The sequence below is a fragment of the Stomoxys calcitrans genome, chromosome 2, assembly GCF_963082655.1.
Source record: "Stomoxys calcitrans chromosome 2, idStoCalc2.1, whole genome shotgun sequence".
Taxonomy (NCBI): Eukaryota; Metazoa; Arthropoda; class Insecta; order Diptera; family Muscidae; genus Stomoxys; species Stomoxys calcitrans.
Genome location: NC_081553.1, coordinates 134,152,794 through 134,176,505, shown reverse-complemented (window position 1 = coordinate 134,176,505; position 23,712 = coordinate 134,152,794). Strand labels below are relative to the sequence as shown.

The 23,712-nt window shown below is 37.9% G+C and overlaps 1 protein-coding gene across 5 annotated transcripts in view; it reads right to left on the bottom strand.

Annotated features, from left to right (window-relative positions):
* Positions 1-23,712, bottom strand: part of LOC106096077 (acetylcholinesterase) — a 451,106-nt gene that overhangs the window by 131,177 nt on the left and 296,217 nt on the right. For all 5 annotated transcript variants that reach the window (XM_059361337.1, XM_013263626.2, XM_059361335.1 and 2 more), the window contains 1 exon segment: positions 3,914-4,056. In XM_059361337.1, the coding sequence (XP_059217320.1) occupies positions 3,914-4,056 (143 nt within the window).

Below are 23,712 nucleotides of genomic sequence, written 5' to 3'. Positions count from 1 at the left end.
TCTTGGGACTCAAATACTATGTTAAGAAGCCGGTGGGGGAACTCTGTAAAATATTTTTTTTAACGAAAATCGTTTAGTTAAAAAGCGATTACAGAAGAGTTAACGAATTTGGTATTCAGTAGCCACTTTTAACGATAATCGACATCATTAAAATCAGCTGTTTCTAAATTTAAAGAAAAAAGGTTATGGAAAGGTCAGTGGTGATTATAAACATCGACTGACACACACATTTACAAATGTGTTCTATTATTTCTGCTACTCTGAAATTGCAGTACTACTGCTGTAATAGCAGAACTACTGCTACAATAGCAGCAAAATTAACTACTAATATTCAGCAGACAGTGTTTGCTATTTTCAGCAAACTTTTTTCTATGAGTGTAGGTTTACAAAATAGGACTAAAATAAGGTCTTAAGAACTAAGGGACTTAATAACCAAGGATAAGAAACTTCAAAACAACAAAAAATGCAGTTCATTCATAGTCCCCAATTTATGTTCCACGGAAACGCTTTAACTTAGCATATTCATACTATTCTACATTACTTCCACAAATGGGAATAGACTGGTATCTGTCGGGATGGCAGAGGTGGTGGAGTTGCTATCTATATAAGACATGACATAGATTTCAGACCCATTGCTTCGTCTAGTTCAACAGACAAAGTTGAATATATTTTTGCCGAACTTCACTGTTTGTGTAGAAAAGTTCTGGTTGGGGTTGTATACCGTCCGAACAAAAGAGTGCAATATGATGACTTGGTGAAGAGACTTGAGGATATAAATTGTCATTATAATGATATTATAGTCACTGGTGACTTTAATAGTAATGTGCTTGAAGAAACACATTTGACGGGGAGCATGCAATCAATAGGGTTGCATGTTGTTAATTCCAATACTGCCACACACTATACAATGACAACAGAGACTCTTATTGACTTGTTCTTCGTAAGTTCCAAGACTGTTGTTAAGTTATATGATCAATTATCGGCACCCCTATTTTCAAAACATGATTTATGTTTTTTGACTTAAGGCGTTCCAATGGAATATACAAGTATAACATATACGTACATAGACTATAGAAACATTGATTATAACTCACTACTTTGTGAAATTGGCACCGTTGAGTGGCAGAAACTTTATGGCATGTCTTGCGTAGATGAACAGATTGCATTTCTTCAACATAATGTGAGTCAGATTTTCGACAAATGTGTTCCGATGAAGACCCGAACTGTTTTTTCGAATGGGAATCAGTGGTTTAATAATGATATTAAAGTATTGATACGTAAAAGAGATTGTGCGTACTCTCGATGAAAGCGTTTTAGAACACATGAGCTCTTTAATGATTACAAGCGTGCGAGGAATCAGACCACTTCTTGTATAAAGACGAAGAAAATAGCTTATTTTATTCGTAAATTTCAAGAGGCATTGAACACGAAAGATACTAGGAGACATATTAAGTCAATAGGACATTTATTCTGCCGAAACTATTATACTCTTGCGAGGTTTTTTACGGTTGTGATGTAACTCATAGGAATAAATTGCACGTGGCCTTTAACGATGTCGTTAGATACATTTTTGGTTTGCGTAGAAGAGACCGGGTATCTGACTTTGCCAGACAAGTATATGGTGTCTCTTTTAACTCGTTCCTTAAGATACGCTTGTTGCAAATGATTCACAAGATAATTTATATCAATGAACCGTCATATCTGGCTTCTGTTTTGCGTTTTGCCAACTCTACAAGAGGTAAACAAGTAATACAAATACGTCATCAATATCGTGTATCTGAACAACAGTTCTTTGTTAATGCTATACGTCTCTGGAATAATCTTCCCAATAGTATTCAAATTATAAGTAATGAACGACAGTTCAAATCTTTGATTTATAATAATTTTAATTAATTATTTGTTTTGTTTTTTTATAACTATTTTTTTTAAATTTATTTTATTAGTAACTTTGATTAAATTGTTAAATTTTCTTTAAAGTTTCTTTTTCTTCTTTTTTTTGTTTAGTTTAAACCTTTTTTAACTTAAATATTGTATCAGTAACTTTGCTTAAATTGTTAAATATTTTGTACCAATTATTGTTCTATTTAAATGAAAACTTGTTGAACTCATTGTATTTATCAATTTATTAACCCATGCTTTATATAAGACACTGTCTTTTGTATGGGTTTTATCATAACAAAATACAAATACAAATACAACAAGTAAAAGCGTGCTAAGTTCGGCCGGGCCGAATCTTATATACCCTCCACCATGGATCGGATTTGTCGAGTTCTTTTCCCGGCATCTCTTCTTGGGCAAAAAAAAAGGATATAAGAAAAGATTTGCTCTTCTATTAGAGCGATATCAAGATATGGTCCGGTTTGGACCACAATTAAATTATATGTTGGAGACCTGTGTAAATGTCAGCCAATTCGAATAAGAATTGCGCCCTTTGGGGGCTCATGAAGTAAAATAGAGAGATCGATTTATATGGGAGCTGTATCGGGCTATAGACCGATTCAGACCACAATAAACATGTATTTTGATGGTCATGAGAGAATTCGTCGTACAAAATTTCAGACAAATTGGATAATAATTGCGACCTCTAGAGGCTCAAGAAATCAAGATCCCAGATCGGTTTATATGACAGCTATATCAGGTTATGAACCGATTTGAACCATACTTGGCACAGTTGTTGGATATCATGATAAAACACGTCGTGCGAAATTTCATTCCAATCGGATAGGAATTGTGCACTCTAGAGGCTCAAGAAGTCAAGACCCAAGATCGGTGTATATGGCAGCTATATCAGGTTATGGACCGATTTGAACCATTCTTAGCACAGATGTTGGATATCATGACAAAACACGTCGTGCGAAATTTTATTCCAATCGGATAAGAATTGCACACTCTAGAGGCTCAAGAAGTCAAGACCCAAGATCGGTTTATATGACAGCTATATCAGGTTATGGACCGATTTAAACCATACTTGGCAAGGTTGTTGGATATCATAACAAAACACGTCGTGCCAAAATTCATTCAAATCGGATAAGAATTGCGCCCTCTAGAGGCTCAAGAAGTCAAGACCCAAGATCGGTTTATATGGCAGCTATATCAGGTTATGGATCGATTTGAACCATACTTAGCACAGTTGTTGCATATCATAACAAAACACGTTGTGCAAAATTTCATTCCAATCGGATAAGAATTGCGCACTCTAGAGGCTCAAGAAGTCAAGACCCCAGATCGGTTTATATGGCAGCTATATCAGGTTATGAACCGATTTGATCCATACTTGATACAGTTGTTTGATATCATAACAAAACAGTTCGTGCAAAATTTCATCCCAATCGGATAAGAATTACGCACTCTAGAGGCTCAAGAACTCAAGACCCAAGATCGGTTTATATGGCAGCTATATCAGGTTATAAACCGATTTGAACCATACTTAGCACAGTTGTTGGATATCATAACAAAACACGTCGTGCAAAATTTCATTCCAATCGGTTAAGAATTGCGCACTCTAGAGGCTCAAGAAGTCAAGACCCAAGATCGGTTTATATGGCAGCTATATCAAAACATGGACCGATTTGGCCCATTTACAATACCAACCAACCTACACTAATAAGAAGTATTTGTGCAAAATTTCAAGAGGCTAGCTTTACTCCTTCGGAAGTTAGCGTGCTTTCGACAGACAGACGGACGGACGGACGGACGGACGGACATGGCTAGATCAACATAAAATTTCACGACGATCAAGAATATATATACTTTATGGGGTCTCAGTCGAATATTTCGACTAGTTACAAACAGAATGACGAAATTAGTATACCCCCCATCCTATGGTGGAGGGTATAAAAATGTAGGAATAGAACAAATTTTGTCACATCCCATTTATTTTGCTGGATACTAATAATTAATACCTGAAACTCACCTGAAAAATAATAGCTTCTCGTTCGGCTTGTGTCGCTTTGTTGAAAATATTGTTCATTATTTCTAAATATTTATCTCGTGGCAATGATGTCGCATCGTCCTTATCGAAATAATCGATAAAGTCGTAAAGAAGAAAATATGTTCCTAAAAATAGAAAACAAAATATTCTCGTTAAGTCATTGTGTTTTTTTCTGCAAATTGTTGGTGAATAAAAAAAAAACAAGTAAAAGCGTGCTAAGTTCGGCCGGGCCGAATCTTATATACCCTCCAACCCTCCACCATGGAGCGCAGTTGTCGAGTTCTTTTCCCGACATCTCTTGTTAGGCAAAAAGTAATATATGAAAAGATTTGCTCTGCTATTAGAGCGATATAAAGATATGATCCGGTTTAGACTTGTGTAGTATGTCAGCCAATTCGAGTAAGAATTGCGCCCTTTGGGGGCTCAAGAAGTAAAATAGAGAGATCGAATTATATGGGAGCTGTATCGGGCTATAAACAGATTCAGACCATAATAAACACGTATGTTGATGTTCAAGAGAGAATCCATCGTACAAAATTTCAGGCAAATCGGATAATAATTGCGACTTCTAGAGGCTCAAGAAGTCAAGATCCCAGATCGGTTTATATGGCAGCTATATCATGTTATGAACCGATTTAAACCTTATTTGACACAGTGGTTGAAAGAAAAAATAAAAAGCAAAAAACGTCATGCAAAATTTCAGCCAAATCAGATAGGAATTGTGCCCTCTAGATCTGTTTATATGACAGCTATATCAGTTTATGAGCCGATTTGAACCATTCTTGGCACACTTGTTGGATATCATAAAAAACATGTCGTGCAAAATTTCATTCCAATCTGATAAGAATTGCGCACTTTAGAGGCTCAAGAAGCCAAGGCCCAAGATCGGTTTATATGACAGCTATATCAGTTTATTTACCGATTTGTACCATACTTAGCACAGTTGTTGGATATCATAACAAAACACGTCATGCAAAATTTCATGCCAATCGGATAAGAATTGCTCATTCTAGAGGCTCAAGAAGTCAAGACCCAAGATCGGTTTATATGGCAGCTATGTCAGATTATGGACCGATTTGAACCATACTTGGCACAGTTGTTGGATACCATAACAAAACACGTCGTGCCAAAATTCATTCAAATCGGATAAGAATTGCGCACTCTAGAGGCTCAAGAAGTCAAGACCCAAGATCGGTTTATATGGCAGCTATATCAGATTATGGACCGATTTGAACCATACTTGGGACAGTTGTTGGATGTCATAACAAAACACGTCGTGCAAAATTTCATGCGAATCGGATAAGAATTGCGCACTCTAGAGGCTCAAGAAGTCAAGACACAAGATCGGTTTATATGGCAGCTATATCAAAACATGGACCGATATGGCCCATTTACAATACCAACTGACCTACACTAATAAAAAGTATTTGTGCAAAATTTCAAGCGACTAGCTTTACTCCTTCGGAAGTTAGCGTGCTTTCGACAGACAGACGGACGGACGGACGGACGGGCGGACGGACAGACAGACGGACGGACATGGCTAGATCGACATAAAATGTCACGACGATCAAGAATATATATACTTTATGGGGTCTCAGACGAATATTTCGAGTAGTTACAAACAGAATGACGAAATTAGCATACCCCCCATCCTATGGTGGAGGGTATAAAAACCATAGACAAAAAAATATAGTGGAGGCTGAAACATTTAAACGGGGTGCCTAATTTCTTCAATCCGTTTTTTTAGGCATTTTTACAATGTCCATGTGCTTCTTTGACTGTTGTATTGTAGTTTAGTACATTATTTTCAATCTAGTTTGAAACTTGGTATATTATCTGTATGGCCAAACCACGAACATTTATACCCTCATAAGATAAATATGAAGGATTGTTTAATTTCAAGGGCCGATGTTGATTTTGCATAAAACACAAATTATGTAGGAACGGTTGTCATTTCTTTTTACTATATACTAGCTAAACCTGGACCGCTCCGCAGGGCCTGTTAATGTGTTAATGCTATACGCATCTGCCCAGAACAATTTAATAATCTACTCCCAAACACTAAACCCTTTATTTGTACCCCATATAGCCATGATTGGCAAATATTCCTATTTGGGGAGGGCTTTTGGAGTCCCATATTGTCATGACCTCCACTTTCTGATATTAGCTAATTCTATAGCCTTTTCTCCTTCTATCTACTCCTATCTACTCCCTTATACCATTCATTTGAGTCCCATATTGTCCCGATCGGTCCACTCTTTTTTGGGTGGTGCTTTTGGGGCAAGAGGAGGGTCTGCTTCCTTACAATAATAACAAATTACATAACCCATTGCTCTTTCCAGACCAAATCCGCAATCTACTCTCTAGTACCATTCATTTGAGCCCTATATTGCCATTATCGTCCAATATGCCTATTTGAGGGGGTTTGGGTCAGGGCAGCACACTAGGTAACTGGACCCAATTTTTATTATCAAAATAATTCTCTACACCCGAATAGCTTTCATTTGAATATTGTCCCGATCGGTCCACTTTTATTTTTGCGTGGTGTTGTATGGGTAATGGGGGAAGTCCGCCCCTTTACGATATCAACAAATTGTATTGCCTAATATTGCTTCCAAACCATATTCGTAATCTTCACCCTAGATCCCTTCATTGAGTCCCATATTATTCCGATCGGCCCACTTTTATTAGTGCTTTTGGGGTAAGGGGTAGGGTCCGCCCCTTTACGATACTCTCAAATTCTACAGCCTATCGCTTTCAGTCCATATTCGTAGTATACTCCCTAATACCTTCAATTTGAGTCCTATATTTTCATTAACGTCTAATATGACCAGTTGAGGGGGTTTTGGGGTCGGGCAGCCCCCTGGGTACCTGGACCCAATTTAAATTATAAAGTTTCGAATACCTTTCATTTAAGTCACATACTGGCCCGATCGGTCTACTTTAATTTTTGGGTGGTGCTTTTGGGGAAGGGGGAGGTTCCGCTCCCCTTCCGATATCCAAAAATTTTATAAATTATTATTCGCTCTAGGACATCTTCGAGTCTATTCGAAACAAACAAACAGACAATAATAGATTGAACAAATCCTTGATCCTTGGGCATAATTAAATTAATATGACGAATTATCTTATCCTTTAGCTCTTGAATTGTTACTGACTAATCGATGTAAACCGTTTCTTTTAAATAATCATAAAGAAAGAAATGCAGTTTTTATACCCACCACCATAGGATGAGGTAAATTAATCTAGTCATTCCGTTTGTATCACCTCGAAATATTCGTCTAAGACCCCATAAAGTATATACATTCTTGATCGTCTCGAAGTCCTGAGTCGATGTAGCCATGTCCGTTCGTCCGTCTGTCGAAATCACGACAGCGGTCGAACGATTAGAGCTAGCCGCTTGAATTTTGCTCAGATACTTAGCATTGATGTTGGTCTTTGGGGATTGCAAATGGGCCATATCGGTTCTGATTTACATATACTTCCCATATAAACTAATCTCCCGATTTGACTTCTTGAGCCCCGCGAAGGCTCAATTTTTGTCCGATTTGGCTGAAATTTTGCACAAAGTGTTTGGTTACGACTTCCAACAATTGTGTTAAGTATTATCCCAAATCGGTCTATAACCTGATATAGCTGCCGTGTAAACCGATCTCCCAATTTGACTTTTTGAGCCCTTGCAAGACGCAATGCTCTTATAAAATAAAATAAATAAATGTTTGTCCGATTTTGCTGAAATTTTGCACCTGGAGTTCTGTTATGACTTCCAATAACTGCGGCAGGTACGGTTCACATCGGTTAATAACCTGATATAGCTCCCATATAAACCGATCTCCCGATTTGACTTCTTGAGCCCTTACAAGTCCCAATTTTTGTTTAAATTGGCTGAAGCTTTGCATATAGTGATCTGTTACGACTTCCAACAATTGTGCCAAGTACGATCCAAATCGGTCTATAACCTGATATAGCTCCCATATAAACCGATCTCCCGATTTGACTCTTGAGCCCATTCAAGCCGCAGTTTTTGCCCGATTTGGCTAAAATTTTGGACGTAGTGTTCTGTTATGACTTCCAACAACTGTGCCTGATACGGTCTATAACCTAATATAGCTCCCATATAAACCGATCTGACTTCTAGAGCCCTTACATGCCGCAATATTTGTCAAATTTGGCTGAAAATGGACACGTGGTGTTTTGTTATGACTTCCAAAAACTATGCCTAGTACGGTCCAAATCAGTCTATAACCTGATAGACTGGTTTGGACCGTACAACCGGCCACTCGATCTTCGTTGTTCGATTCCTAAAAGATTTAATTTTTGCTGGTTTGACAGAAGTTTGATATATAGAATAAAATTATGCGCTTCAACTAAATTTAGTTTGTATAAATTTTTCGCAGAATTCATGGTGGTGGGTTCCCTAGATTCGGCCCTGCCGAACTTAGCAAACTTTTACTTGTTTTGTATGATTTTTATACCCAACACCAAAAGATGGGGTACCCCATTGGGGGTATATTCGTTTTGTTGTTCTGTTTGTAACAGATCGAATCCATTTCCGACCCTACAAAGTGTATATATATTGTTGGTCGTATAAAAATGTACGGCGATCTAGCCATGTCCACCCGTCGGTCCGTCCGTCCATCCGTCCATATATCTTGTCTGTTCAAATCACGCTGCAGTACTTAACGGTAAAGATATTGAATTGAAACTTTGCACAGATTCTTTGTTGGGCCATAAGCAGGTTAAGTTCGGAGATGGGCTACATCGAACCATATCTTGATAGATCCCCCCTATTGACCGATCTGCCGTTTTAAGGTCTAAAGTCTATTAAAGGCACATTTATTATTCGATTTCATTTAAATTGGGAGCAGTGAGCTGCGTTAGGCTCCCCAATATCCCTGTTTAATATGCCCTCAATTCGTCTATATTTGGATATAGCTGCCTTATATACCAATTTTCCGATTTAATTTCTTGTGCCCATAAAAGATGCATTTATTAATACATTTTACTGAAAATTGGCACGGGGCCACCGTAGCTGGGAGGTAAGCATGTCCGTTTTTGACGCTGAACGCCTCGATTCAAATCTCGCCGAGAATATCACTTGTTTCCCCTCCTAGTGCTAGCGACACTTGTGAGGCATTTACCTTAGGTAATCGATCTATATTTGGATATAGCTACCATATAGACCAATAACCCATTTTATGGTGGAGGACAGTAAATTATATTAGAACTCTCGACGTCCCAGGAGAGTTTGGCCTAGATCAGACCATATTTCGATATAGCTGTTAAGGTTCCATAGATTGTGTATTTTTCACTGGACTTGAAGGTAATGAGGTTAATATATATACCCGAGGTTTGTGTTGAGGTATAATGTTAATAGAACACATTTCCACATCTACAGTTCTAAAATTGAAACATGGGGTTCTAATTTCATAAAGTTTTTTCTTTTTTTGTTTACACAGCAAATTTTTTTTAACAAGTTTTGTTTTTCATATCCTCCACCATAGAATAGGAAGTATATTCATTTAATCATTCCGTTTGTAACACACTAAAATATCCATTGTCGACCCCACAAGGTATATATACTGTCGGTATTTCAAGAAGATTTGATAATGTCCATGTTTCTGTCTGTCAGTTTGTTCGTCAGTTGTAATTACGTTACAGTCTTTAAAAATTGAGATATTGAGTTGAAACTTTGAGCAAACTCGTATTTCTTCTATACACAGGATAAGTTCTTGAGTGGACCAAATCGGACTATATTAAGATAAAATTACCATATAGACCCATATGCCGATTAATGATCTTGAGCCTAAAAAATCTACATTTCTAACCCGATTTTGCTGAAACTTGAAGCCGTGTGTTGTTTTAAGCCTTCCGTTATCACACCTAAATATGGTCCAGATTGGACAATGTAGAGATATAGCTGCCATATGGACCAATCTGCCTATTAAGGTTGTTAATCCCATAAATGTCGCAATTGTTATCCGATTTCGCTAAAATTTTAAATAGTCAATTGTTTTAAGCCTCCCGACATCTGATTCAAATTTGGTACAGATCGGACCATTTCAAATATAGCTGCCCTCAAAAGCCGCAATTAATATCCAATATGATTAAAGCCTCTCAATATCCTACTCAAGTATGATTCAGATCTGTCTTTATTCAGATATAGTTGCCACATAGACCGATCTGCCGTTTAAGGGTCTTACGCCCAAAAAGCTGCATGTATTACACGATTTCGCTGGAATTTGACTCAGTAACTTGTATCAAGCTTCCCGTCATCCCGATCAGACTGTATTTAGATATAGACTGATTTTCCAATTTAGGGTCTTAGTTATATAAAAAGCTGATTTGTTGCCCAGAACAGCCCTTATTTGCATATTATTAGTTGTTATAAAAGAGGATGGTTAATTCATTAATGGTGGTGGGTATATAAAGTTCGGAAAGGCCAAACTTAAAAAGGCCTGGTCCAAATTATTAATATGGGACTCAATCGATTACAAATTGCGAAAAAAAATTTGCCAATAGCACAATTTTATCCACAAAATCAGAATTGTAATGAAAGCAGCCAAAACCAAAGGCATTGGAAAGCATAAATACTGCAATGCAATGACCCAAAATTTATTACTGTGTCTTCCCAAAAATTCGTGAAAATGTGCAAAAAATATTACTGGAAGTCGTTTGAGTACTTTATTTACCGGTGTAAGAGTGTGCGAGAGAGAGCAAATTTTGGCAATTCGAAAATAGATAATATGCAAATTTCTGCTGGAAAATTTTTGACAGCAGAAATTTACAACTTTTATGAAGGTCATCTGTTTAATGAAAATCGGCTGTAATATGAAAATACAATAGTTAACACCACAAAGCATAAAAAATGACAGAGGCAATTAAAAACAAATAAGAGCGTACTAAGTTCGGCAGGGCCGAATCTTATATACCATCCACCATGGATCGCATCTCTCGAGTTCGCGCAGTATCTCTTTTTAAGCAAACAAAGAATAATGAATGTGGACGGAGGAGGAGGTGGAGCTATATCAAGTTATAGTCCGATTCGGGCCTCAAGATGCAAAATCGGGAGATCGGTTTTTATGAGAGCTGTGTCAAGCTAAAGATCGATGCAGGCCATATTGCACATGTATGATAAAGGTCATGGGAGAAGCCGTTGTACAAAATCTGTGCTAAATTGGATAAGAATTGCGCTCTCTAGAGGCTCAAGAACTCAAGATCCCAGATCGGTTTATATGACAGCTATATCAGGGTATGGACCGATTTGGACCATATTTCGCATAAATGTTGGAAGTGATACCAAAGCACCAAGTGCAAAATTACAGTCAAATCGGATAGAAATTGCGCCTTCTAAAAGCTCAAGAAGTCAAGACCCAAGATCGGTTTATATAGCAGCTATATCAGATCATGGACCGATTTGAACCATACATCGCATAGTTGTTGTTGCTATCAAAACACTATGTGCAAAATTTCAGTCAAATTGGATGAGAATTGCGCCCTCTAGTGGCTCAAGAAACCAAGACCCAAGATCGGTTAATATGGCAGCTATATTCAAACATGGACCGATTTGGCCAATTTATAATCCCAACCGACCTACACCAATAAGAAGTATTGGGTTGCCCAACAAGTAATTGCGGATTTTTCATATAGTCGGCGTTGACAAATTTTTTCACAGCTTGTGACTCTGTAATTGCATTCTTTCTTCTGTCAGTTATCAGCTGTGAATTATAGTTTGCTTTAGAAAAAAGGTGTAAAAAAAGTATATTTGATTAATGTTCATTCTAAGTTCTATAAAAAAAACATTTACTTTCTTTTAAAAAAATCCGCAATTACTCTTTGGGCAACCCAATATTTGTGCAAAAATTCAGGCGGCTAGCTCTACTCCTTCAAAAGTTAGCGTGCTTTCGACAGACAGACGGACGGACATGGCTAGTAATATATATACTTTGAGGGGTCTTAGACGCATATTTCGAGGTGTTACAAACAGATTGCCGAAAATTTTATACCCCGATGGGTATTCTACTCCTATGGTGGAGGGTTTAAAAATTGGTAATGTTTACATGTACACAACAAAAGTCAAGGCAGCAGCCATTGAGCTTAAAAACTGGAATCGAACAACCGCATTTCTGCCAAAAGAAATTGCCTGATCAAAAGATCCTCGGACATAGCCATAGCAGCCATTGCGTCTGTGGTCTTTTAGCATCACATATGCCAAATTCATAGGATGTTGAATAATCATTACAAAAATGAGCTACAAAGCCTGGAGCCTCAGCAGTCAATTCGGTGGTGGTGAACAAGAAGCCACCTTTCGAATCGAAACGTATTCCAATAGCTGCTATGTCTATGTGTGGATCCAAGGATCTGAATCTGGATCTGGATCAGACAATTTCAGTAACTTATCAATAATCACATTTTCCGCTGAACTTAATTCTCATGGTCATTAAGCTCGACTCCACTTTGGAGAAAAAACAAATAAAGTTAGTCAATGAATTTAAGATTTTTTGTTGTTGGATTGAAAAAATTTCTTTTGAAACTATAACTGCTTATGTAACATTGTTTATTATTTTCTGTAAAAAAACTTCCACCTATTCGAATAATTCAAAAAATAATTTTGTAACTCGATAATTTTGCCTCAAAGGTTTTTTTGTAGGGGTTTTGGAGCACTTTCAAGAAAACAAAGAAATTTGAAAATATGACCATATATGCGCTATTGGCAACCCAAATAAAATTTTGTATTTAAAAGTTTTTTCCCATCCCTCTCTGCGGTGAGTTGAGGTGGATGGCTATTCAGGCACATTATCGCGAGCAGTAGCGATATTTTCTGCAGTACGAGCATGTACCGATGGGTTTACATCTCATACAGACCTAGTTTGCTCAAATTTTGCACGATTTTCCCGATTGTACGCACATTATACAAAAATCACGAACTGAACAAGAGAGAAGAGAGGATAAAATAAAGAAAAACACGCTAGTTGTCCTTGACACGTCTTCTTCTCTTACATCGCCGTAAGGACCTAATGGTAAATAAAAAGAGAGACACATAATAGGAGGATGAGTGCGAACTAGCATTTGTAATCTTGGGCACAAGAAAATACAACAACAACAAAACAAAGCAATCTGAAAGGTCCACTCAAGTATTCGCGCATTGTTGTACACCCACTGCACTATGGTATGGCGCAACTAAAGTTTGCAATTTCAGTTAACACCATGTCTTATGCGTCCTATACATATTGGCTTGGCAACAACAACAATGTCACTATTGTCCCTTCAATAACCAACACGGCTGCTGATGTTTTGCTTGTATGGTGGTTGTGGTGCCGGTGCTTCTACTCAAAGGATGCCATAGCTCTTTGTAAGTGTCCTTCTGTTACTGCTGCCGCAGCCAATGGTTGTTGGGGGTCCTGTTTCAGTGGCCCATGTCGTTGGCATTGCTGGCATTTCTGGCGTTGTTAAGTGATATTACGATTATTATCGCCATGTTTACATGGTTGACCTCACAGAATGTAAACAATTCTCATGAATTTTTGTTCTTTAATTTTTCTTATTGGAGTAGCTCTTGTTGTTGATGTACAAGAGTGACTTTTCCTTGTGTGTTCTTGGTTGGGTGTTTTAAAGTGAAATCAGTTAGAATCATAGACACACAGAAGAAGGCTACCATACTCATTAACCAAGTGCAAGTAATTAACCAAATCCTTATATAAGGAAATATATGACAATCAAATAAAACGGCATAAAGTTTGGACGGACTGACTGTTGAATACTTACCTATACGGATACTCAAAAAAAATTGAGCTGTCAAATTTCACATAAACGTGAGAGAAGCTATTTTTTCTAGCTTCACTCCAATGGATGAGAGTCTAGGGTAATTTTTTGATTTTTCTGCCCACCACTGAAGGATGGGGGTATATTTATTTTGTCATTCCGTTTGCAACACATCGAAATATTCATTTCCGACCCTATGATGTAAAGGGTGATTTTTTTGAGGTTAGGATTTTCATGCATTAGTATTTGACAGATCACGTGGGATTTCAGACATGGTGTCAAAGAGAAAGATGCTCAGTATGCTTTGACATTTCATCATGAATAGACTTACTAACGAGCAATCATTGAATTTTATTACCAAAATCAGTGTTCGGTTCGAAATGTGTTCAAATTTTGACAAATTTTGTTCAGCGATGAGGCTCATTTCTGGTTGAATGGCTACGTAAATAAGCAAAATTGCCGCATTTGGAGTGAAGAGCAACCAGAAGCCGTTCAAGAACTGCCCATGCATCCCGAAAAATGCACTGTTTGGTGTGGTTTGTACGCTGGTGGAATCATTGGACCGTATTTTTTCAAAGATGCTGTTGGACGCAACGTTACGGTGAATGAACACATTTCGAACCGAACACTGATTTTGGTAATAAAATTCAATGATTTGCAAGCGTTGCTCGTTAGTAAGTCTATTTATGATGAAATGTCAAAGCATACTGAGCATCTTTCTCTTTGACACCATGTCTGAAATCCCACGTGATCTGTCAAATACTAATGCATGAAAATCCTAACCTCAAAAAAATCACCCTTTATATACATTCTTAGTCATCGTAAAAATCTAAGACGATCTAGCCATGTCCGTCCGTCTATCTGTTGAAATCACACTACTCTGCGCAGATTCCTTTTTTGCACAGATTCTTAGGCAAACTTAGATCGAAGATGAGCTATATCGGACTATTTATTGATGTAACCTCCATATAGACTGATCTGCGGATTTCAAGTTTTGAGCCCATTAAAGCCATATTTATTATTCGGTTTTGCTGAAATTTGGGACCTTGGGTTATATTAGGCTTCTCGATATCCTTCTTCAATACGGCCCAGATCGGTTTAGACTAAGATATAGCTATAAATCAAATCGATCTCTCGGTTTAATGTCTTGAGCCCATAATAGGCGTATTTATTGGCCCAGATCGGTCTAGATTTGGATATAGCTGCCATATATACCGATCTCCCTATTTGAAGCTTTAGGCCCATGAAAGGTGAATTACTAACCGATTTCGCTGAAACTTAGCACAATGAGTTCGGCTAGGCCCTTCGGCAATCGTACCGAGTATGGTCAAGATCGGGATACATTTGGATATAGGTACCATATATACCGATTTAATGCGCAGCAGGCCATGGTCTAGTCCATTGTGATACCCCAGCAAGAAAGGTAATGCACGCAAATGTTAAAGAAAAAGCGTCAGTCACACATATGTCCATCTCCCGAGTATCGATCAACGCCTTCAAAGAAATAAGACCCTACAATTTCCTCAAAGTCCTTAGGACTTCTGTATAAATGGTTTCTAGTATATATCAACGTGTTTTACGATCAAAGAGAGATCTGTCATTATCACGACGGATCCAATGTGTAAGCCTTCGTTTATAGTCAACGACATAAAAACGATAAACATCATCAAGTTGGGGTGGAACCAAATAATCTTATAGCCTGTCCAAAAGCATTATCTCGAAGAGTTAGCTAGGACATCTCTGTGGCCCGACAGCCAGCATTCATGGTGTCAAGATAAACAACCTTAACGAATAATCAATCTGAGATATGTTCCCATTAATATCAATCTTTTGAATGTTGCGCAGAGGTTTGCTTGTCCGCCTATGACTCTAAACGCCTGGGATCGAATACTGGCGAGAACATCAGGTGGTTATCTCCTCCTAATGTTGGTGCCGTTTCTGAGGTACAGAGGTGTCGTATTGCGGCATTCCGTTCGTACTCGGATTTAAAAAGGAGGTCTCTTATCATTGAGCTTAACAGCAGCAGTCATTTATATGTGAGAAGTTTGCCCCTGTTCATTTACGGAAGGTTAATGGTCAAATTTGTTATAGCAGGCATATCGTCTATTCAATCCAGTTAACCACGAATCTATAACAAGCCGTGGCAAGATAGTCTCTAAAATGAAACCCCTATAGAATTTTTTTCAGATATAGTAAGTCCTGATACAGAGAGTGACAATTCTGGGCGATTGGATTACCGCACAATAAGAATGACATATCTTCAAAGTGGGTGTTAAAAACTAAAATGGGTCAAAACAATGAAGTTCTATTACGTAAGGCTAAACAGGGGCCTAATGGATACAGTTAAAAAAAGGAATCGACTAGAATGAAACGTTCGCCCCTGTCTTACGATATGAATCCATAAGGTATCTGTTGGCGGCAAAACATGGTTTAATGATTCATCAAATGAATGCAGTTATCGCTTTTTTTTAATTGAAGTATGAGAGAAGAGTTATGGATCAACCGGAAGGCATGGACGACGGATCAGGCTGTGTCTGTAAGCTTCAAAAGTTCATATATGGACTTAAACAAACAAGTCGTTTTTAGAATGAGACGTTAAATATAGTGCTTTCGGATATGGAACTTAGAAGACGAGATGTCGTTTACATCTACCACGTCCTTACTTTCTCGAAAAACACAAAACCAATTGAAAACGTTAAGAAATCTTTAAGCAAGAATCTATAATTAAAGATTTGGGTGTGGCGAGTTCGGTATTGGGAATTCTAATCCTAAGATCTGGAAATTCAATTAAACGCGGTTATTTGCGTTTTCGAGTGGATGAGAGTGATCCAGATAGTACGCACGTTGTAATCAGAAAATATCAAAAATTGTTGACTAATGAAGAGACAGCATACATGCTGACGGTTCTACATATTTAGGTGAAAGGATGTCTCCTTTTTGCTGCGAATGTGACCACGTCCTCATAAGCCAAGTACTGACTTTGACTTATCGCCCAAACATCTGTTAAACGCATTATAAAAAAATTAGTGGCGAAAAATATGCGAATACATTCCATAGAAGTGGTACTGACGCTGCTTCAATACAAATTTCACTAATAATTCGGTTATATCTTAAAGTAATTAGAAAATTCTTAAGAAATCAATAATATTTTTCTTTGTTTTTAAGATTTTAGGATTTATTTTTGATATTGTTTATTCAATATTATTATACCCTCCACCATAAGATGGGGGGTATACTAATTTCGTCATTCTGATTGTAACTACTCGAAATATTCGTCTGAGACCCCATAAAGTATATATATTCTTGATCGTCGTGAAATTTTATGTCGATCTAGCCATGTCCGTCCGTCTGTCCGTCCGTCCGTCCGTCCGTCCGTCTGTCTGTCGAAAGCACGCTAACTTTCGAAGGAGTAAAGCTAGCCGCTTGAAATTTTGCACAAATACTTCTTATTAGTGTAGGTCGGTTGGTATTGTAAATGGGCCATATCGGTCCATGTTTTGATATAGCTGCCATATAAACAGATCATGGGTCTTGACTTCTTGAGCCTTTAGAGTGCGCAATTCTTATCCGATTGGAATGAAATTTTGCACGACGTGTTTTGTTATGACATCAAACAACTGTGCCAAGTATGGTTCAAATCGGTTCATAACCTGATATAGCTGCCATATAAACCGATCTTGGGTCTTGACTTCTTGAGCCTCTAGAGTGCGCAATTCTTATCCGATTGGAATGAAATTTTGCACGACGTGTTTTGTTATTATATCCAACAATTGTGCCAAGTATGGTTTAAATCGGTCCAAAACCTGATATAGCTGCCATATAAACAGATCTTGGGTTTTGACTTCTTGAGCCTCAAGAGTGCGTAATTCTTATCCGATTGGAATGAAATTGTGCACGACGTGTTTTGTTACGATATCCAATAACTGTGCTAAGTATGGTTCAAATCGGTTCATAACCTGATATAGCTGCCATATAATCCGATTTGGGATCTTGACTTCTTGAGCCTCTAGAAGTCGCAATTATTATCCGATTTGCCTGAAATTTTGTACGACGGATTCTCTCATGACCATTAACATACGTGTTTATTATGGTCTGAATCGGTATATAGCCCAATACAGCTCCCATATAAATCGATCTCTCTATTTTACTTCTTGAGCCCACAAAGGGCGCAATTCTTATTCGAATTGGCTGACCAATTCGGTTTGGACCACAATTAAATTATATGTTGGAGACCTGTGTAAAATGTCAGCCAATTCGAATAAGAATTGCGCCCTTTGGGGGCTCAAGAAGTAAAATAAATAGATCGATTTTTATGGGAGCTGTATCGGGCTACAGACCGATTCAGACCATAATATATACGTATGTTGAGGGTCATGAGAGAATCCGTCGTACAAAATTTCAGGCAAATCGGATAAGAATTGCGCCCTCTAGAGGCTCAAGAAGTCAAGACCCAAGATCGGTTTATATGACAGCTATATCAGGTTATTAACCAATGTAAACCATACTTGACACAGTTGTTGGATATCATAACAAAACACGTCGTGCCAAAATTCATTCAAATCGGTAAGAATTGGGCCCTCTAGAGGTTCAAGAAGTCAAGACCCAAGATCGGTTTATATGGCAGCTATATCAGGTTATGAACCGATTTGAACCATTCTTGGCACAGATGTTGGATATCATGACAAAACACGTCGTGCGAAATTTCATTCCAATCGGATAAGAATTGCGCACTCTAGAGGCTCAAGAAGTCAAGACCCAAGATCGGTTTATATAGCAGCTATATCAGATTATAGACCGATTTGAACCATACTTGGCACAGTTGTTGGATATCATAACAAAATACGTCGTGCCAAAATTCATTCAAATCGGATAAGAATTGCGCCCTCTAGAGGCTCAAGAAGTCAAGACCCAAGATCGGGTTATTTGACAGCTATATCAAAACATGGACCGATATGGCCCATTTACAATACCAACCGACCTACACTAATAAGAAGTATTTGTGCAAAATTTTAGGCGGCTAGCTTTACTCCTTCGGAAGTTAGCGTGCTTTCGACAGACAGACGGACGGACGGACATGGCTAGATCGACATAAAATGTCACGACGATCAAGAATATACATATATACTTTAGGGATCTCAGACGAATATTTCGAGTAGTTACAAACAGAATGACGAAATTAGTATACCCCCCATCTTATGGTGGAGGGTATAAAAACGGGAAGGCATCGGACGAGAAAAATAATTCGCCAAATATTGATCAGTTCTATTCGAATTATAAACAAAACTGTATTAAATTCACATGTTGGGCAAAAACGATAAAACAAATTCGATAAAACGTACTTACTTACTTTAATTGGCTATGACAGAACATTTGTTCCTCTAGCCGAACGTAGAATAGCGTTCCAAGCACCTCGATCTTGTGAGCTCAATCTAAAATCTCTGACACCAAGTTTCGGGGTGTCTCCCACCACTTGATCTTTCCATCGGGCTTTTGGTCTTCTCGGTTTGCGTGTACCACCGTGTTTGCCTTCAAAAGACTTCTTTGCTGGAGCTTCTTTAGCCCTTTTATTTTGATGCGTGTAACTATGCTATCGTCGTCATACAGCTCGTGGTTCATACGTCGCCTATACTCTCCATTAACGCAAACTGGTCCATATATTTTACGAAGAAACTTTCTCTCAAATGCTACAAGCACTGCTACTGCCTGATCTGCGTTCACAAGTACCCATGCTTCAGAAACATACAACAGCACGGGTAGTATCAGTGTCTTGTATAGTGCAATCTTCGTCTGTCAAGAGGTGGACTTGTTTCTAAAATGCTTACTTAGTCCAAAGTAGCATCTGTTTGCCAGTATTATTCTTCGTTTAATCTCAAAACTGGTGTCATTCGTTTTGGTTACGCTGGTGCGAGGTATATAAAGTTACTATCTCAAAGTCGTGGTTCCCAACTTTCTCCATTTTCTTTATCTGCTCGGTTGTACAATCTAAACTTACCTTTATCATTCTAAAACTTGAATAAACTTTTGTACTCATTTTTGCACGCTACTGTAAATACCCTATACTATTTTTTACACGTAAATCATTTTTAGTTTTAAAAGCAAAGAAAATTTGAATTCTCTCTGTTAGTTAAAAAGGCTTTAGATCTCATTTCGATTTCGCCGTAAGGTCTGGTACTACGTTCGCTTTTCACGATATTTTTCGATATTCCATATTTTAATATACAATAAGTGTTATTTCATCATTGATATAGTGTAAAAAAGTAATCGCGAATAACATGGGGTTTCAACGAAAAACGAAAGTAGACCAGCCCTAACCTGGAACAATGAGTTGCAATAAGAAAACAGAATATGGTCAATATCGGACTATAATTAATATGGACGCTATATAAACCGATCTGCTCATTTGAGGTTTTAAGCCCATGCCAAAAATATATATTAATCATCGAAAATCTCTTTATTGTTTTTCAAAATATTCCCTTTTATGATCTATACACTTCTGCATGCGTTTGAACCAATTGTATAAGCACTTTTGCCACTCTGATTGAGGTATCTCCAAAACATGCATTCTGAACGCATCAATCAATCGCTTCTTCAGGTGATGGAAAACATTGAAAAAGAAGTCATTCGGTGCGAAGTCAGGACTTTACGCCGGATGACTCAACAAATCAATGTTTTGAGTGCTAAAAAATTCAGTTGTTTGAGCCGATGTATGAGAGCTCGCATTGGCGTGGTGAAGAGTATTCAGTCTTCGGCAGTTGGTTTTCCTGATTTCTTGGAATACAACTGGCAAACAAAGGGCTGTGTACTACTCAGAATTGACTGTCATGCGTTGTTCTAGTCGTACGATTGCGACATGTCCAGTTTTTCGAAAAACAGGTGATCATTAGCTTGGAGTGCTTCGTGCTCTAGCAACTTTTATTGGATTTGGCTCATCTTGAAACACCCATACAGTCAACTGCTATTTACTTTCAGGCTGATACGGGTAAATCAACGATTCATTACCTTCCACGATGTCATACACGTGCTTCAAAGCACCGCGATAGTATTTTTGAAGCATATCTTTCGACTCGAGCCTTTTGACAAATTGTGCGGGATCCAACGCGAACAAATTTTGTTGGCGGTCAAGTGGTCATACAATTTTGAATGTATGCTAGTCCCACTAGTGCCTAAGGTTGTCTCAATCTCTCGATAGGTCACATGACGATCTTGCAGTATCAATTGGCAGGCATCATCAATGGTTTTTGAAACAGCAACTGATTTTAAACGACCTTCACGAAATTCGTCTTGGACTGAACTACGACCTCGGTTGAATTCACCATACCATCGATAAACACTGATCCTTGATGGAGCTTCATCGCCAGAAATTTAATTAAGTTCATCGATGCACTGTGGATGGGTTAATCCACGCCGAAAATTCTAAATAAAGATCGGACGAAAATGTTCAAGATTTAATTCAATTTTTTGGGCGAGATGAATCTTTTAAGTTACAACACAAATGGCTCTCGTATGTCAAAACGTTCTGAGTACGTATAAACTCAAAAATGTCAAGCTTTACGATAGAGCTGTCAGATTGGCACACAAGGGTTGCCCAATCCCGAAATTTAAAAGACAACCCTCGTAGAACTCACATATTTAACCCGGCTTTCGACAAAATATCAAATAGACACCAATTGATGGAGCTTTATCTTCAGAAATTGAATTATTCCACGCCGAAAGTTGTAAAAAAATCGCACGAAAATGTTCACGATTTAATTCCATTTTTTGAGCGAGATGAATCTTTTAAGTTACTGTAAACAACTCAAATAGCTCTTGTATGTCAAAACGTTCTGAGTACGTATAAACTCAAATATGTCAAGCTTTACGATAGAGCTTTCAGTTGGCAGATTGGCACACAAGGGTTATCCAATCCTGAAATATAAAAGACAACCCTCGTAGAACTCACATTTTAACCCGGTTTTCGACAAAATATAGACAAGAACACTTCTTTTGTTCACAAATATTAACAAAATTTTGAAAAAATGTGGTATACAAAGTTCGGGGCGGCCGGTTATATTATCGGATATTGGTACCTAACTAATAATTGTTACGAAAAGATTACGTGTTTTTTGATTTAGTTTACAATTTTGGTCGGCTGGGAACAAAATTTTTCTTTGAAGTGGCAACGCTGAAAACGACCAAACTGGTACAATCAGTTGTTGCTGTGCACGACTTTACTATAAACAGGCAAGCATATTAAACAAATGTGGGATTCCCCGAATCAAACAATGAGTACGATCGATTTTTGCCTTGAAATTGAAACCGAGACGACGTAAATCGAGGCATTACTGTATTTTGGAACTTTGGGCTTAGAACTTGAAGACGATCAAGAATATATTTACTTTGTTGGGTCTCAGATTAATATTTCTTTGGGTTACAAACGGAATGACAAAGTTTTTACCCTTTTATGGTGAAGGGTGTAAAAACGCATTAATTTAAACAAGTAAAAGCGTGCTAAGTTCGGCCGGGCCGAATCTTATATACCCTCCACCATGGATCGCATTTGCCGAGTTCTTTTCCCGGCATCTCTTCTTAGGCAAAACAGGATATAAGAAAAGATTTGCTCTGTCATTATTATATTATAACATGTTGGAGACCTGCGTAAAATGTCAGCCAATTCGAATAAGAATTGCGCCCTTTGGGGGCTCAAGAAGTAAAATAGAGAGATCGTTTTATATGGGAGCTGTATCGGGCTATAGACCGATTCAGACCATAATAAACACGTATGTTGATGGTCATGAGAGAATCCGTCGTACAAAATTTCATTCCAATCTCACAAGAATTGCACACTCTTGAGGCTCAAGAAGTCAAGACCCAAGATCGGTTTATATGACAGCTATATCAGGTTATGGTCCGATTTGAACCATACTTGGCACAGTTGTTGAATATCATAACAAAACACGTCGTGCCAAAATTAATTCAAATCGGATCAGAATTGCGCACTCTAGAGGCTCAAGAAGTCAAGACCCAAGATCGGTTTATATGGCAGCTATATCAGGTTATGGACCGATTTGAACCATTCTTGGCACAGTTGTTGGATATAATAACAAAACACGTCGTTCAAAATTTCATTCCAATCGGATAAGAATTGCGCACTCTAGAGGCTCAAGAAGTCAAGACCCAAGATCGGTTTATATGGCAGCTATATCAAAACATGGACCGATATGGCCCATTTACAATACCAACCGACCTACACTTATAAGAAGTATTTGTGTAAAATTTAAAGCGGCTAGCTTTACTCCTTCGGAAGTTAGCGTGCTTTCGACAGACAGACGGACGGACGGACGGACGGACGGACAGACGGACGGACATGACTATATCGACATAAAATGTCGCGACGATCAAGAATATATATACTTTATGGGGTCTCAGACGAATATTTCGAGTAGTTACAAACAGAATGACGAAATTAGTATACCCCCCATCTTATGGTGGAGGGTATAAAAAACTCTTACACGACAATATATATAAATTAAAATCATGATCATAAAAAGTTAATTTTGAACCTATTTCCGAAATCCTCTTTAGCCCTAATAAAAAAGAGAGACAATATCTTTTTTACAGTTTGGACATCTTTTCATGTTAATTAATTACGTGACAATTTCGAAAACTGAAGCAAAAACGGCGCAATGCAACAAACAACTCAACTCAACAAAATTATGGAAAACAAAGACAAATATTTGCATAAATAAAAATGAAGATTAACCCCTGTATACACTCGCAGAGGAGAATGAAAGGTTAACGGTTTGGTGCCTAAAAGGGATTTCTTCCTTCTCGTACTTATACTACAAATGGATATTACAGAGTGCGAGTTTATTCAGCTTTCATTTGTTTTTGTTTTTGTTTTTTGCCCAAGGAGGTTAAGGTTTTCAATCAAAAGGGTCACCTCGTACCAGTTTATGAGTGTCATCACAATGTCAGCTCTTTTTTCATGTTTACTTTCAATATTTTCATCAAAACAAATCATAAACAAAAGTGAAAAGGCA